The sequence below is a fragment of the Rhododendron vialii genome, chromosome 6a, assembly GCF_030253575.1.
Source record: "Rhododendron vialii isolate Sample 1 chromosome 6a, ASM3025357v1".
Classification (NCBI taxonomy): domain Eukaryota; kingdom Viridiplantae; phylum Streptophyta; class Magnoliopsida; order Ericales; family Ericaceae; genus Rhododendron; species Rhododendron vialii.
In genome coordinates this window covers 3,205,406-3,221,170 of record NC_080562.1, presented here as the reverse complement: position 1 = coordinate 3,221,170, position 15,765 = coordinate 3,205,406, and the positions used below count along the sequence as shown (strand labels likewise).

The window sequence follows — 15,765 nt, the reverse complement described above, 5'->3', positions numbered from 1 at the left end:
TCTATCCCCAAATGCTTTTTTTTGAATTGTCAATTCATTCATCACAAGCCCATTGGGCAAACAGATTTCAGAATAGATACAAGAAAGAACCAAAGAAACCTAAACGTTGATCTCAGGCACCTATTGCCGAGGCAGGCCCCGCGATAACGCCGGTACGTAAGAACCAATCTCGGTCTAGGTAACAGAGGATCTGAAGAGATCCACAGCTCAAACCCTAAACAATTAAGATTCGCTGAAATCTGAGGGCAAAACAAGAGCAAAACAACTAAAAGCTAACGGGTCTCATGGACAAAACCACAATGGTCACCGACCTGAACAAGATGAGAATCGAACACCACCGGACCACGGCGACCGAATACCAGATTTCTTCTAGTCGAAATTGCTGCACCGCCCAAAAAAAAACACCATCGGACCTCCACCAACCCCAACACCACCACCACCACCGAACCCACCAGCCCCAAAACAGACATCCAGAGACACAAAAAACCACCACTACCGGACCAATCCTCAATAGGCGTCGGGTTATTTGCCCACCACCGACACCCACCAGATCTGGAACATCCAGACTGGTACATAATCGAACGGGGGAAACCCGCCGGTAGAAAAGAAAAAACGGAAAAAAGCAGAAGAAAAACGAAAAAAAAAACCCATGCACCAACCGCACACCTTATTATGCTCGTCGCCGGACCAGGAGCAACAGATCTGGAGACGATGGAAGAGGAATAGGCCTGAGGAGCCACCATCCGCCGGCGGAGCCGGCCTGAGGAGCCCTCGCCGTCCCTAACGAGGATGGAAAAGGAGATGCAAAATGACTTTGATGAATTCCATCCCCAAATGACTATAGCTAAAAATGCCACATCATCAAACCCAATTGTAATTACCAGAAAATGGACAACTGGAGTTACCTCTATTCGCCGGAAAGTTGGCCGAAATCTGCAAATATTGCCGATTTATGCAATCTGTCGCTGGAATCTGCAAATGTTGGTGGTTTCTGCAATTTGTCACCGAAGAGAGAGAGAGAGAGAGAGAGAGAGAGGGGTGAGAAAGGGAGAGATCTCGCCGGTGAGAGAGAGAGAGATCGACTAGTTTTCTGCCGTGGTGATTTTTAGGATTTGGTGAAAGAAGGGTCTGCTCTAATCCATTGAGAGAGAGGTGGGGGAGAGATAGAGAAAGAGAGATCGGCTGTCGTATATGGGAGTTAGGGTTTGGATGTTAATTTTGAGTTTGAAAAGAGAGAGACGGACAAAATATATTGTTGATTTTTATCCAGTGTGACACATTGGGGAAACAATAATATGAGTCATATTTTACAATTAACTGGAGTAACTTTTAGTCTTTTGACAACTTTTTAAAACTAAAATAACTATCCATTCCCTCTTGGATATGTCCGGAAAAGCAACCCATAATCCATGTGATCAAGTCCTGAACGAGCACAAAAATATATATTCCGATAAAACTTTGGCGTTGGAATCCCATTTTGCCATCTCCCAAGTAAATCGCATAGACGAACCCAGAACAAGAAGACACAAAGACATTCACTAATGCATCTCCTACGGTAGGTAGGCTATTTTCGCAGCCAATCCCAATAAATGGCTTGAAGGTCATTTTTCACTCCTCCAATGAAAAGCCATTTTAGCAAACCAAAAAATGGCTCATCCATTTTTGTGGCCAGTTTGGCCAAGGAAATAGTTGTTGCTATTTATGCCACATAAGCATTTGTGTGTTGCAACATTTTTTGTTTAAATTCCTATGAAATGATTCAAGTGATCCACCGGCTGTTATAAATTAGTACAAAAATGACTTTGGCACCATTGGAGGAACTTTACCAAATATTTGATAAAATACTACTATTATAACTAGCCAAAAAATAGCTTTGACTTGAAAAAAAAAAGGCTCAAACCATTAGAGATGTTCTGACTGGATATTTCAAGCGTACATTGAAGTACCTAGTACGTAGTTGCATTCACATATATAATGCACTAACATACGACTACTCATGCATTATCACTTTGTAGGCTATACAATAACTACTTATTATACGTTGTTGTGGGTAATAATGAGCGTAATATGTGAAAACCGAGTTCTTTAAAAAAAGAAGAAGTACTTACGTGACTAATTAGGTTACAATATTTTAAAAGAAGAGGAATTTGCAAGTGAGGGATCCCTCATTTTGTTAAAATGAGGGACTTTTATTTCCTGATCAAATTTTAGAAATCTGAACCGTTCAATGTGTGCAGAACGTAATTTTAAGGGTCCCCGCGAGAAATCAGCAAAAAAAATAATCGGGAAGGGCGTCATCCAAGCAGTTTTTTTTGAACCGTTCAATGAAAACTACTCGGATGAAGCCCTTCCCGGTCATTTTTTTTGCTGATTTCTCACAGGGACCCTTAAAATCACGTTCTGATCACTTTGAGCGGCTCGGACATCGAAATTCAATCGGAAAGGGGAGTCCCGCATTTTAATAAAGGGAAATTTTTATAAATGGTCCCTCTAGTCTGCATGAATTTTCATTTTCGTCCCTCTAGTATCAATTGTGTTACTTTTAGTCCTATAATTTGCATTCTGTCTCAATTTCGTCCCTCTCACTTACGGCGTTAATGAAACAAACGGAATTGGAGGACAAAATTGTCATTTCTCCTCACAGAGGGACTAAATTGAGATTTCATGCAAACTAGAGGTACTATTTCTATAATTTTATTTTTTACTTTTGTTTTTGTAAATAAATTTAAAATACATCATATATAATATAGGGCGCTGCTATTCGCAGCCCTCTATTTACTCCCATAGCCCGTTAAAAATTTTCAATTATACTCGACAGTTAGTTACCGAAATTGAGATAAATTTTCAGCATCCAGTTATCGAAATATAATATTTTTTTCAACAGATGTTTACCGAAAATGCATGTTCGGCAGTTGTTTACCGAAAGTTGAACATATTTTCGACATATAGTTACCGAAATATAATCTTGTTTTCAACAGCAATTTACCGAAATGTTATTTATGATTTTCAACAACCATTTACCGAAATATAATGGGCTATGGGAGAAAATAAAGGGCTGCGAATAGCGGCGCCCATAATATATTGGGCGTTGCTATTCGCAGCCCTCTATTTACTCCCATAGCCCGTTAAAAATTTTCAATTATACTCGACAGTTAGTTACCGAAATTGAGATATTTTTTCAGCATCCAATTACCGAAATATAATATTTTTTTCAACAGATGTTTACCGAAAATGCATGTTCGGCAGTTGTTTACCGAAAGTTAAACATATTTTTGACATGTAGTTACCGAAATATAATCTTGTTTTCAACAACAATTTACCAAAATGTTATTTATGATTTTCAACAACCATTTACCGAAATATAGTGGGCTACGGGAGAAAATAAAGGGCTGCGAATAGCGGCGCCCAATATATTTCTCATCTCATTTTATATTGAATAATAAAAAATATGTTGAAATTTTGTAAAGTTTTTATTATATGCATCACAAAAAATATGAGAAAATTCGAAAAACAACCCTTATGTTAATTGTCTTGGTCTTGTATTTTTTTTTTCAATTGAATTTTCACTATCGTTATTTTTTTTGTCAAATGATTAAAAAGAAAAAGTTGTTCAGTAGTATTTAGAAATCTTGTAATTGTGTTAAATTAAGCAACGAAACACTATTAAATATTAAAAGATCAAATACATTAAAATATGGGTATAAGTGTATTTATTTTGGGACTTACTCATAAGATAACTCATATAACAAATAAACACGGATTTTAAACATTTTTTTATTGGGTGAAAAAATAAGAAGATTATAAGAACATGATACAAAGACATTAGCTAAGGGGTTGATTTGTGCATTTTCTAATAGTTTTGTAATGTGTAATGAAATATAAATTTTTCAATATAGTTTGATTACCCAATAAAAAATAATTCAGTTGTCAAATACATTACTTATGGTCTTTTTTATTTTATTTGCAAAAAACGAAAGTAAAATGTAAAATTTTAAAAATAATCCCTCTGGTTTGCATAAAATTTCAATTTGGTCCCTCTGTGAGAGAAAATGACAATTTTGCCCTTCAATTCCGTTTGTTTCATGGACGGCGTCAAGGAGAAGAACGAAATTGAGATGGAATGAAAACTATAGGGTTAAAATTGATACAATTAATAGTAGAGGGACGAAAATGAGAACTCGTGCAAACTAGAGGGACCATTTTTAAAAATTTCCCTTTAATAAAATAAGGGATCCCTCACCGGAATCTAACTCTTTAAAAGAAATGTGATTAAGTGAATATCTCCGGTCTACGTTTTTAGAATACAAGTATAGCACGGTATAATTTTAGGGGTTCAGTACTTCTCTTTAGAAATCGAATATTACCATAATGATCTACACATTTTTATTAGTTTATGTCCAATTTTTTATATTATTCGGAGATCGGAAAGCGAACACAATTAATCGAGTAAGTGCAACGTTTAGCCGAAACAAAAGGACACCGTACCAAGGTGTCAACTGACACTCCCCTTCCCCTTGGAGTCTTAATGTGCCATGTTGAGTGCCACTTATCAAAACCCCGTTTCACTCATCTACATAATAAGAGGGAGAACGATTTTTGAATCTTATCTTTCTATAAATCATAATAATTGATTTGCTCCATAAATCTTACAGCTCTTCCTCTCTCTCTCAAACAATATTAATTGCACAATTACCACTAATTAGATCTCACATTGCGCCGTGCCTTGGGCAAACCCTAGTTTTAAGGCACAGGCAAACCCTAGTTTTGCGACAAAGGAGTTGAGTTTTTATGGAATTACAATCAGTAAAGTCTGAGAAACACAAAATAAAAGAAGAAAATAGAAAACAGTAGAAGAAAGGAAAGAAAGGCAGTTAGAGGCCGCCCCATTTTTTAGCCTCGGTTTGAAACCAACCTTGAAATATTTTTCTGATCCTAGATAGGCTCGGTTACCTACTTGATGACTTTTCTGCCCTCAAATATCCCGTCCAAGAGTAAATAAAAACTGAACTTATTCCCACCTCTCTCTCTCTCTCTCTCTCTCTCTCTAAACCACTACTGGTAACACCACCAACACCTCTCTTTATGTCTCTCCCTCCAGCGATGGAGAAGCTCCGACCACCGCCGCATGATCCACCGGTTGTTATAGATTAGTACAAAAATGACTTTGGCACCATTGGAGGAACTTTACCAAATATTTGATAAAATACTACTATTATAACAAGCCAAAAAATAGCTTTGACTTGAAAAAAAAAGGCTCAAACCATTAGAGATGTTCTGACTGGATATTTCAAGCGTACATTGAAGCACCTAGTACGTAGTTGCATTCACATATATAATGCACTAACATACGACTACTCATGCATTATCACTTTGTAGGCTATACAATAACTACTTATTATACGTTGTTGTGCGTATATAATGAGCGTAATATGTGAAAACCGAGTTCTTTAAAAAAGAAGAAGAAGTACTTACGTGACTAATTAGGTTACAGTATTTTAAAAGAAATGTGATTAAGTGAATATCTCCGGTCTACGTTTTTAGAATACGAGTATAGCACGGTATAATTTTAGGGGTTCAGTACTTCTCTTTAGAAATCGAATATTACCATAATGATCTACACATTTTTATTAGTTTATGTCCAATTTTTCATATTATTAGGAGATCGGAAAGCGAACACAATTAATCGAGTAGGTGCAACGTTTAGCCGAAACAAAAGGACACCGTACCAAGGTGTCAACTGACACTCCCCTTCCCCTTGGAGTCTTAATGTGCCATGTTGAGTGCCACTTATCAAAACCCCGTTTCACTCATCTACATAATAAGAGGGAGAACGGTTTTTGAATCTTATCTTTCTATAAATCCTAATAATTGATTTGCTCCATAAATCTTACGGCTCTTCTTCTCTCTCTCAAACAATATTAATTGCACAATTACCACTAATTAAATCTCACATTGCGCCGTGCCTCGGGCAAACTCTAATTTTAAGGCACGGGCAAACTCTAGTTTTGCAACAAAGGAGTTGAGTTTTTATGGAATTACAATCAGTAAAGTCTAAGAAACACAAAATAAAAGAAGAAAATAGAAAACGGTAGAAGAAAGGAAAGAAAGGCAGTTGGAGCACCCCCTCCTCTGATTCAACCGACCTCCGACTTCTTTCCGCACGCCGCCGGAAAATCAGTGAGTAATCTCTTTTCCCTTCTCTCTTCTCCTTCCTCTTTCCCTCACCCTACCGCCGCACGTGATGGAGCTATGGCCGCTGGCCCTTCCTATTTTATTTCCCTTTTCCCCAGCATCAAGCCGTGCAGTGGTAACTGCATGAACTAACCGGTCGCCGCGGTGCTCATGTGCGTGTATAGTTTACTGTGTACCGTGCGGGTGTGTGCGTGGGGGGATGGAGTTTGTATGTCTGTTGTAGTATAGGTGTAGGTGTATGTGCTATTAGTAGTTATTGAATTATATTAGCCCAAATTAGTGATTCCCTGATCTAATTGAATGATTACTCAGATTAAAGTAGGAATGAAGTTGAGTTAAATCATTTATAGGTAACTACCCAACTGTGTTGAATTTCAAAGTATCTGTACTTGTGAAACTAGAGTTAGTACGTGTATTCATCAAAGCAAGTAACGACTATTTAACCCTCGAGTCGTCTCTAAACCGAGAAAGGCCAACTCACAAACGGGAAGGCCTAAAAGTATTTCTATTATGTTATTCAACAAATAATGACACGAATTAATTGGCAAATAGGTCAAACTGAGACTTATGCAAGAGTGTGATCAAGTCTTTAGCGTTGCTCTCGAGAATTCAAAGGTGAGATACTCTACCTTAGTTATACTGCTTTTTCGAGCAAATTATGTTATGTGTTTCATATGCCCAAAGTTATGATATGTATACAAGTTATCAAGAAAGCATGATTTGATGAAATGATTTATGCCATGGAAATATGCTATGAACTCTTTATTCAAGACGACGATTTGATGAGAATGATTATGATTAAGAATGAATGATTCTATGAACACCTTGTCATCTAAAGGTGAAGTAGATGCATCTAGACAGCGGTGTCTCGGGTCTGGGGGACAGATTTTAAAGATACCATGACCAATGAAGGGATTATAAGGGAGGCATGTTATTGTGGCACTAGCTGCCAGTGACTTGATCATTTCACATCACGTGGGGTCGCTCCCCTATTCATGTTTAGCTATTGGATGTGCATCGTAAGATTATGTGATGATGATGATGTGATGATGATGTTATTGTGGCACTAGCTGCCAGTAAAATATGAATTTGCCCCTGAAACTCGGACAAATAATCGTTGTCGAACGCTACAGCAGCAGTCATCTGGACCACTTTCCAACGCCGGCGACTTCTTCCGACTTCGTTTGTTACCATCCGTTCAAAGGTAAAGGGTACTTGTATTTGCTCCATTCACAGATATATTTTGCTGCTTTTCTAAATGGGTCGAACTTGATTTTCCTTTAGTTCAAAGGAAGTGCGCTCGTTGGTCATATATATGTCTCCATGTCTTTGATTTTCCACCAAGCGGTTGATAGAATGCTCCAAGAGAAGTAGCTTCACTTTTTTTTTTTTTTGGCTGATGGATTTTTGAGCTGCCATTTTTTGGCACAGTTTGAGCCACCAATTTGCAAGAATTTAAGTGGGACATTGTTATTGGGCGGTGAACTCGAGTCAGTTGCTTCAATTAAAAAAAGAGAGGAACTTTGGGATTGCCTACGTGGAATTGGTTTTTCAGCTTGAATAAGTAGTTGCTTATGATTATGTTTTGGATTTTTGGAAATTTTAGCAACCAATGTTTAAGGAGTTTTACATTGGAAATACGGTATTTGTGCTTAAATGGGATTGGAGTTGAGTTGTTTAAGCTTTTTACGCGCTTCCACTTGTGTGAATGGCAGACTAATAGCCCAAGAATGAGCAAGAGACCACCACCGGATCCCATTGCTGTGCTAAGAGGCCACCGTGCTTCGGTCACCGATTCTTGTTTTCATCCATATGAGAACTTATTATTCACAGGGTAGAGAACCAATTTTCAACTTAATATGTAGTTTCAAGCGTTTGCATGGAATTACTTTGGAAATATTAAAGGGGTTACATTGCAGTGCTGCAGATGGTGAGCTGCGCATTTGGAATACTCTCCAGCATCGAACTCTATCATCGTCATGGTAACCATATCGAATTTTAGGTTGCTCAATTACCGGCTCTATTTGGTTGCAGTTTTCAGAGTCAACTTTTTGAAAACAGCTACCGGTAGAGCAATTATCTTCTGACTATGATTGACCCTTTATTAAGGGTCTAGCATCATGCACTCTTGTGTGAAATGTCTCAATAAATTGGTGACAGGGTGCATAGTGCGGCACATGGGATTATTTGTGTTGCAACTAGTCCTTCGATTGGAAGCAACAAAGTTATCAGGTGCCCTTCTCCCTTACTGCCTCATGAGTTTTTATATGTGAACATGAAGTTGTAAAATTCATGCTTTATGATAACCTTGGATAAATTTATCCGGTTGACTAAATTGTGATTCTGTTCAATACATGCAGCCAGGGTAGGGATGGTACTGTGAAATATTGGGATATTGTGGAAGGAAGTTTGTCCAGGTATTCAGCCATGTTTCAAGGTTTAACTGTTGAGATTGGTTATAGCAGTCGTTTATTTTTTTGTGAATCAGTCATTGATGTTGCTTACGTGTATTGCTTAAGGTAGCTTTATTGTGGAAACAACTTGGTATATTATGTTTGTGAAGTCAAGGAATCTATTTCATGAATGTGTGCGCAACTTACCATGCTTTTGTAAATGCTATTGCTCATGTTGTCAGACACAAGGACAGTGGGTACCTTCGATGACATCTTTTTGCTCACTCATGTTGGTCATCCCCTTGACTCCCTTCTCATGTACTTAGTTTCCCATAACAATGTCCAGGTTGAGAGGTTGGATTACCGCTACTGTTATGATATCCTTTTTATGCAGAAAACTGCCGAATTCTAGAAGACATAGTGGAGGAGCATTCTTGCTTATCTGCTTATTAGGGAGTGAAAACTTCTCTGATGTTTGATAGAATTTATGGAAGAATATTGTGGTGGTTTGTCTTTCTCTGGTTGGGTTTTTACGTTGGCCTCTCTATATGTGGTGTTTCCACTGATTGATTTGGAGAATAACTTGTTGGCTTCTCTATATGTGGTGTTTCCACTGATTGATTTGGAAAATAACTTTTGGTTTTCTAGGCTAGTTAGTCTTATGAATGTTTTTAACTTCTGTATTAAGAAACTGGCATTAAAGGCAATAATGTGTTTCAGTTGTTATCAAAGCGGAAAATTATAAGACTGAATTAAGTTAAGGGTCCAGGAGATCTACTGCTTGAATCGTATCCGATGGTTGTCATAAAACTTTCTTTCACTGTACCTGATTGACTTTCCTCAAACATGACTGTACTCTGTCTCTCCATAAGACAGTTTCCCACTGTTAGCTAAATTTTCGAAGGTGATGCTGCTTCATCAATGTCTATATACCTAATAAAATATCTAATAAAATATGTTTGTTGTGATACCCAGGACACCCTCACTTACACTCCATACAAATTCTTACCACTTTTGCAAGCTTTCTTTAGTGAAGAAGCCTTCTTCTTGTCTGAGGCAAGGTGAAGGGATTAAACAAGGCTATGATTCGAAGATTAGGGAAATTGCTAAGGCAGAGGCTTTGGATGACAGCTCAAGAATGTCTCAAGGAAGTTCAGTGGAAAGCTCGAGTACACTAGAAGGTTTGTGCGTGGAGGCATGTCAAACAGTGAATGTTTTGAATATTATGCATCTACCTTCGATGACTGTTCTCTATGTTGATGCTTGAAGACAACTCTGTACTTTTCAGTTTTAACAGTAATTTGCCATGTTGAGTTTGTATCTGTTCTGTGGGCATTTGATTTGTCTTAGGCATCAACTTGTATATGATAATATATGTAGGCTTTCCTGGTTGCATAACTTGATAGTCACTGTTGCGCCCATTTCCTGCCACCTTGGCTTTTGGGCCAATTGGTAACTGAACATGTTATACGAGATTTGGTTTGTGAGGGTTCTTGGGTTTAGTTTCTATTTTGGCATTATTCTTCTTTTTTTGGACTGTGTTTCCTTTTTTCATGTATTGATAGGCAGCTAAGCTCTTTGCTGGAGATTTTGGGTGCTTTAATTGAAAATTGCTCCAATAAACTTGATTTGGGAATCAACCACTAAAAAATTATGCGTAGGAAATTACGATGCATCACCTTAGTGAATACTCATCACTGATATCAATTCCTTTATGATGTATGCTCAATATAAACAGGTGAATGTGTATTCATGAGTTTTTTGCATTCATTCGTTTATTTTTGTCTTGGTGGTTTACTCCAAAATGTTAACATGCTTATTTTGGATTATTTTTCAAAAATTAGAATGATGAGCTCTTAGTTTGACTATATTTTACAGACATGTCTCTAATGTTGGATAAGAAAATGCTCTAAATGAGGGGCAAAACCAGGCTTTTTGTAGTTGAAGGATCTTCGTATTAAGCTTGTGGTAGTGAAATGCTATTGGGGAGTGCTGCAGTCCTTTCCCAAAAAGAGTTTTGCATATTCCTTTGTTGATCTTCATATGTTTTAATCTGTCTTGTTCCAAGATAATAGGGAGGATGAATCACAAATGTCTGTATTCACAGATGTTCATGTCGAAGGACCAAAATATGTTGCAATGGCAGGGGAGCAGCCTTCCGAGGTTGATCTATAACTTATCGTGACGCCGTTGTTTCATTTTGTTGATCCTCTTGCTCATATGGTTTTCTTGCATTAACATGCGATTGGTATGCAAAAGGTTGAGATATGGGATCTCAATACTGCAGAAAAAGTTGTACGATTACCACAAAATGGCTCTGGTGGCTCCCTAAATCAGTCAACAAAGGCAAGAGGTTAGTTACCCTGTCACTTTAGGTTTTCAAGAGAGATGCATTATTACACTTTGTCCACGTGTTGCTTGAGATACGAAGACACCCACCCTCACATGATATACCCGTACCAGAGTTCCCATAATATGACTGCTCATAACGTTTGAAATCTACCTACTTACCCTAAGGGTTATTCATGTTTTTCAGTTACGTATCCTCTGATAAGTTAGAATGTGAAAGATGTTTTTTTAAGTTTATATTTTCTTGTTACTTGATTGGTACAATTGTTCGCAGGAATGTGCATGGCTGTCCAAGCTTTTTTACCATCCGAATCACAGGGGTTCCTGAGTGTCTTAACAGGGTTAGTTCTCATGGTTCAGTTAATGAGAAAAGTTGACTCTTTATCATCATAAATAATAAACTGTCAAATGTACGCATGCATTTATGAAATTGCTGTTTGCGCTCATGTTGGATGGTTTATCAGCCATGAAATTGGGAGATTTAAAAAACACAAACATGGGCTAATTTTGTGATTGCTGTTGGCAACCCAGTCATTAGTGACTCTACTATTCAATTTTATCTCCTTGGAACTCAATGGGCTGCTTCCTCCACTCCTTTTAGTGGGGTCCTTGATAACTAAAGAGTGCAGAAATTTGACATCCAGTCACTTCCGAATCATTTAAACAGGCTTTATATTCTTTGGTCTATCCCTATGTTGTCTTGAATTGCTATCCATTTCCCTAAAGCGCCGCATGCACTAAAATGCTTTTCCGAAGTCATGAATCTATCTGTGTTCCTTGATGACATAGTTTCGAGGATGGAAGCATGGTTTGGTGGGATTTGAGGAATCCTGCAGTTCCAGTTACTTCTGTTAAGTTTCATTCAGATCCAGGTGTGTGACCTAATATTTGGAAGACATCATGCACAGTTATTTTATTAAAAAGTTATTCGAATCTGGCGTGTGATAAATTGTGTATTCATGTGCAGTTCTAAGTCTATGTGTTGATGAGCCGTGCAGTGGAGGTATCTCTGGAGCTGCAGATGACAAAGTTGTGCTATTCAGTTTGGTTCAATCGACAGTAAGTCGTAACTTATTCTTGTTTGTGCTGTCATAGTTTCACTAATTTTTTGGAAAATGTTCATGTTGCACCACAGCACTTGGAGTTGGTCATAATACTTGAATTATAAGTGACAATAATTCCTTAAGCCATCATATGGTTCCTTCTAAAGCGATCCTCCTTGAAAAATAACGATGTGTTTGAAGTTTTACCAATCTTAAGGTTAGGCCTTCATGTAGCAGCCTATTGATTTGCTCCCTTGACAGTTATGTACATGTTCTAACATCCTTTTTTAACTTGCACAAGTTAGATATTGCCTTCCTCAGTTTAGGAAATTCTTTTGCTTGTGCTTTTTCTTTTTCTTCTGGAATTGTATCTAACCAATCTGGAAGTTTGGGTTCAGAAGAAACTCTTTGCTAATTGCTAGTGATGATTATGTATTTTGATATGAAAAAGAGTTGCAGTCATACTTTTTACTTCTGATGTCAAGTGTTCTCATCGTCACGTTGCAATCATGTAGATTTTTTTGGAAACACTGTTAATAATATCACTATATCAGTCTCTGCAGGACTCGGTCCATGCAACAAGTAGCAATGCTGATTGAACGGATTTTGATGTATTGATGAGTTAATTGCTATCACAAGAATGAACCTGTTAAGTTACCAGTAGTCTCAAAAGCCCAAAAGCTTAAGCTGTTAGGTAATGGGCCCAACAATTTATATCAAGCTATCTAACAGAACCCACTTTCAGTTATTCTTTGTTGTGGTTTTGGTTCAACGTGTATATTCTTGTATATGTTTGCTACTTACCCAAAGGAAGATTTCTTATTGTTTTTCTTTTCCGTGCCTACTATTTTGTATGTTGTTGGTTCACATAACAGATTATCACTTTTTTCTTGACACAGGGTTCTTTTGTGGTGAAGAAAGAAATTAGTTTGGAGAGACCAGGCATATCGGCGGCCTCAATTCGACCGGATTGCAAGATTGCTGCAACTGCTGGCTGGGATCATCGGTTAGTATTCCATATTTTTTAGTCTTTCACTTTTTTCCCCTTTTTTACAGTGCCTGTATGAAGCTCTGAAAATTCTTCTTGAAAATCATCTCAATTACTAGTAGACACTAATCATACTGAATTTCAGATAGCATGCACAAGGTTTCGTTACGAGGGAATCTTTACCAATAGTTTGTCTTATTATAGTGACGAGCGAATGCTATTATCTGCAGATAATTGCCATGTGGTTCAGGAAGAGGAAGTTTGAGAGATTTACAACTTCTTGATGAAAGCCGATCATCTTAGTTTGCCTACACACCTTCTAGAATAGACCTCTGAGAGTAGTGTATTAAGTGTTTTATTAGTGAAATTTTAAGCTTACATTGTTCTGAAATTAATGTAATCTTTATTCTCGCCCATCTAAGCAGATGCACAGAGATTCACAGACACTAATGGAAAAAAAATTTGAACTTTGATTAGCTTTTGGTTGATGAAATAGAATGGTCCAGCTTTGGATTTAAACCTTGAGTACGACACAATTCACCATGGGGAAAAGATCCGTTGGATACTTTTTCCCATCTCTTTTTCGTTATCAAACAAAAGGAAAGTATTTCCGAAACTTATAGGGTTTCAAGCAAAGAACCGTACAAGTGTCTTTGTGACAACATTGAGGGCCAACTAAGTTACTGTTATCTTCGGCTTAGCTTATTAGTGTTATCTCAGATGATGATAATTCTATTTTTGAAGTTGAAGTTGAACAGAAGGTCTTTAGGAATACTAGGTGGTTTTTTTTGAATGGTTGAATCTACCTTCGATTTGGTGATGGGAAACATGAAACTCTCTTTTACATGGTATAAAGATCTTTTGAGAAGCTCTTAATTACAAAGATGTCGTGAGAAGTAAAAGAGCTGAACCATATAGTCGACACAGATGTCTTACCTCTTACTTCAATTCTATCATGGACTGTGGTGTGCATTGTCTTTCGTTGAATACTTTATGCTTGACTTGGTGGTTGGCATATCTGATACATACAAGATGGCGAGATGGCAGTAACCAGTTCGAATGCTTTAGTAGTTCCCTAATGGATCTTTAGCAGGAAGAACATAGCTGGCGTACTTTTGAGCTTTTGATGAACCGTGTTAGATAAAGGAAATCTTACTGTTCCACTCTGGGCCGTCTTGTAATCTACTGTTACACAATACTCCCAAACCTTTTTAAGTTGTTTCATTATTGGCAGACCACTTTCGATGGCCAATTGTAAAGGGAAAACGTGGGGCTTATGGTGCAGTTTCTAATTATCTCAACGTGCTCCATTTAGTTGCATAAACGATGGCCATTTTGTACTTCCAGTATCTGATATCTCAACTGCACCTACACATTTTGACATCCTCGGACATTGAATAGAACTTTAGTGATTATTGGATTTAAAAAACATAAACATACTGTTTTAAGTCTTATATTACTCATCTTTCTGATGTAAAAGTTCAGCATCGATCTGTTTCTAGCCTGGAGCTCAGTAAGGTCATAATGTAAACAGTCACTAATCAGTATTGGTAACTGGTATTCGCCTTTTTTTATATGGTTTTAATCGATCCTTTTTTTCTCATCTGATGGCAGAGTAAGGGTGTATAATTATCGCAAAGGAAATGCCTTGGCTGTACTGAAGTATCACCATGCCACAGTATGGCACTATTCTATTTTGCTTGCAGTATATCTTCTTGTTTTTACTACTTGGAAACCATTCCATTGATGTATTAACATGGGATGCAAGTGCAGCATTGGCAGTTTTCTAGAAAAGAGATTAGCATAACTATATTAGACTGTGATCCTTCGCATATTTCTGTTATTTGTTTCCATCTCCACTGTATGCCATCCCTCAGCTGTAGAGCTGAACATTTGATTTTCTCATCTTTCTTTTTTCTTCCTCGTTAGCATATTGATTAAATTTTTGCAGTGCAACGCCGTTTCATTCTCACCTGATTGTAAACTAATGGCCTCTTCATCGGAAGACACTACTGTGGCGCTGTGGGAACTTTACCCTCCTTCAACGTCAACTTGAGCCGGTAAAGTATTCCCCTAATATAGTATGTGCAGTTTCAGGTAGTTCTGTATCTTCTGTCACACTGCACAACATATAGCCTCCACTTGTTTTAGTATTCTGGGTACTAGAAAGTATCTTTCATTTCCCATTTAAGTTGCTGTAAGTGTTAAGAGGACGACTGCATGCAGATTGCTACTATCATTTTAGGCCAAGGTTGTAGTTCCTATCATATGCATATGTAAAACAGATTTCATTGTGCTTTATGAGAATTTTTTAAGCAGTCCTTTGGGTTTCATAGCACGTGAATATAAGCACTTGTGCCGTCGTTTTTTATTGGTTGGGCCCTATCCAGTCGGCTATACAACTGTTATGACTGTAATAAGAGGTCCCTCCCCTGAGGCAGTGGTCCTTCTAAACTATGATGCGTAGCTTTTGTACTCCCTCCTCCATCCCAGTAGGTCACTGTTTTGTTTTGTTGTTTTGTTGGTACCACTTCAGTTGGTGGTGTGGTTAACGTGCATTTTTTCTCCTTCCTCTTTTGGAGACTTCAGTGTACCTTTAGTCACCTAAAATGCCGAAAATGTCCTTGGTTGCACTATGGAAGGGTGAATTTACCCCTATGATGGCTCTTATAGTTTGCAATCTTCATCCCCCTCCCCTCCTCCTCGAGTTATTCCTTTTTTATATGAGATGTAGTATTGTATCCAAAATCTATCTCCGTCGGTCATCCGGAAACTGACTCTGGTCTTTGTGTTCGCGATT

The 15,765-nt window shown here is 37.8% G+C and overlaps 1 protein-coding gene across 1 annotated transcript; it reads left to right on the top strand.

Annotated features, from left to right (window-relative positions):
* Nucleotides 1–6,060: 6,060 nt before the first annotated feature.
* On the top strand, nt 6,061–15,283 carry LOC131330956 (protein DECREASED SIZE EXCLUSION LIMIT 1). Its single transcript, XM_058364732.1, has 15 exons — nt 6,061–6,177; nt 6,745–7,396; nt 7,908–8,026; nt 8,112–8,174; nt 8,353–8,424; nt 8,553–8,609; nt 9,561–9,766; nt 10,693–10,748; nt 10,845–10,938; nt 11,209–11,275; nt 11,724–11,806; nt 11,902–11,993; nt 12,877–12,983; nt 14,580–14,643; nt 14,917–15,283. The coding sequence occupies exons 3-15, from the start codon at nt 7,923–7,925 to the stop codon at nt 15,019–15,021; spliced, it is 1,170 nt and encodes a 389-aa protein (XP_058220715.1). The 5' UTR covers nt 6,061–6,177; nt 6,745–7,396; nt 7,908–7,922; the 3' UTR covers nt 15,022–15,283.
* The last annotated feature ends 482 nt before the right edge of the window (nt 15,284–15,765 follow it).

Coding starts and splice junctions, on each gene's coding strand:
- LOC131330956 (XM_058364732.1), top strand. CDS start 7,923: ATGAGCAAGAGACCACCACCGGATCCCATTGCTGTGCTAAGAGGCCAC. Junction 8,175..8,352: donor CGAACTCTATCATCGTCATG/GTAACCATATCG, acceptor AATTGGTGACAG/GGTGCATAGTGCGGCACATG. Junction 8,610..9,560: donor GTGGAAGGAAGTTTGTCCAG/GTATTCAGCCAT, acceptor TGTGATACCCAG/GACACCCTCACTTACACTCC.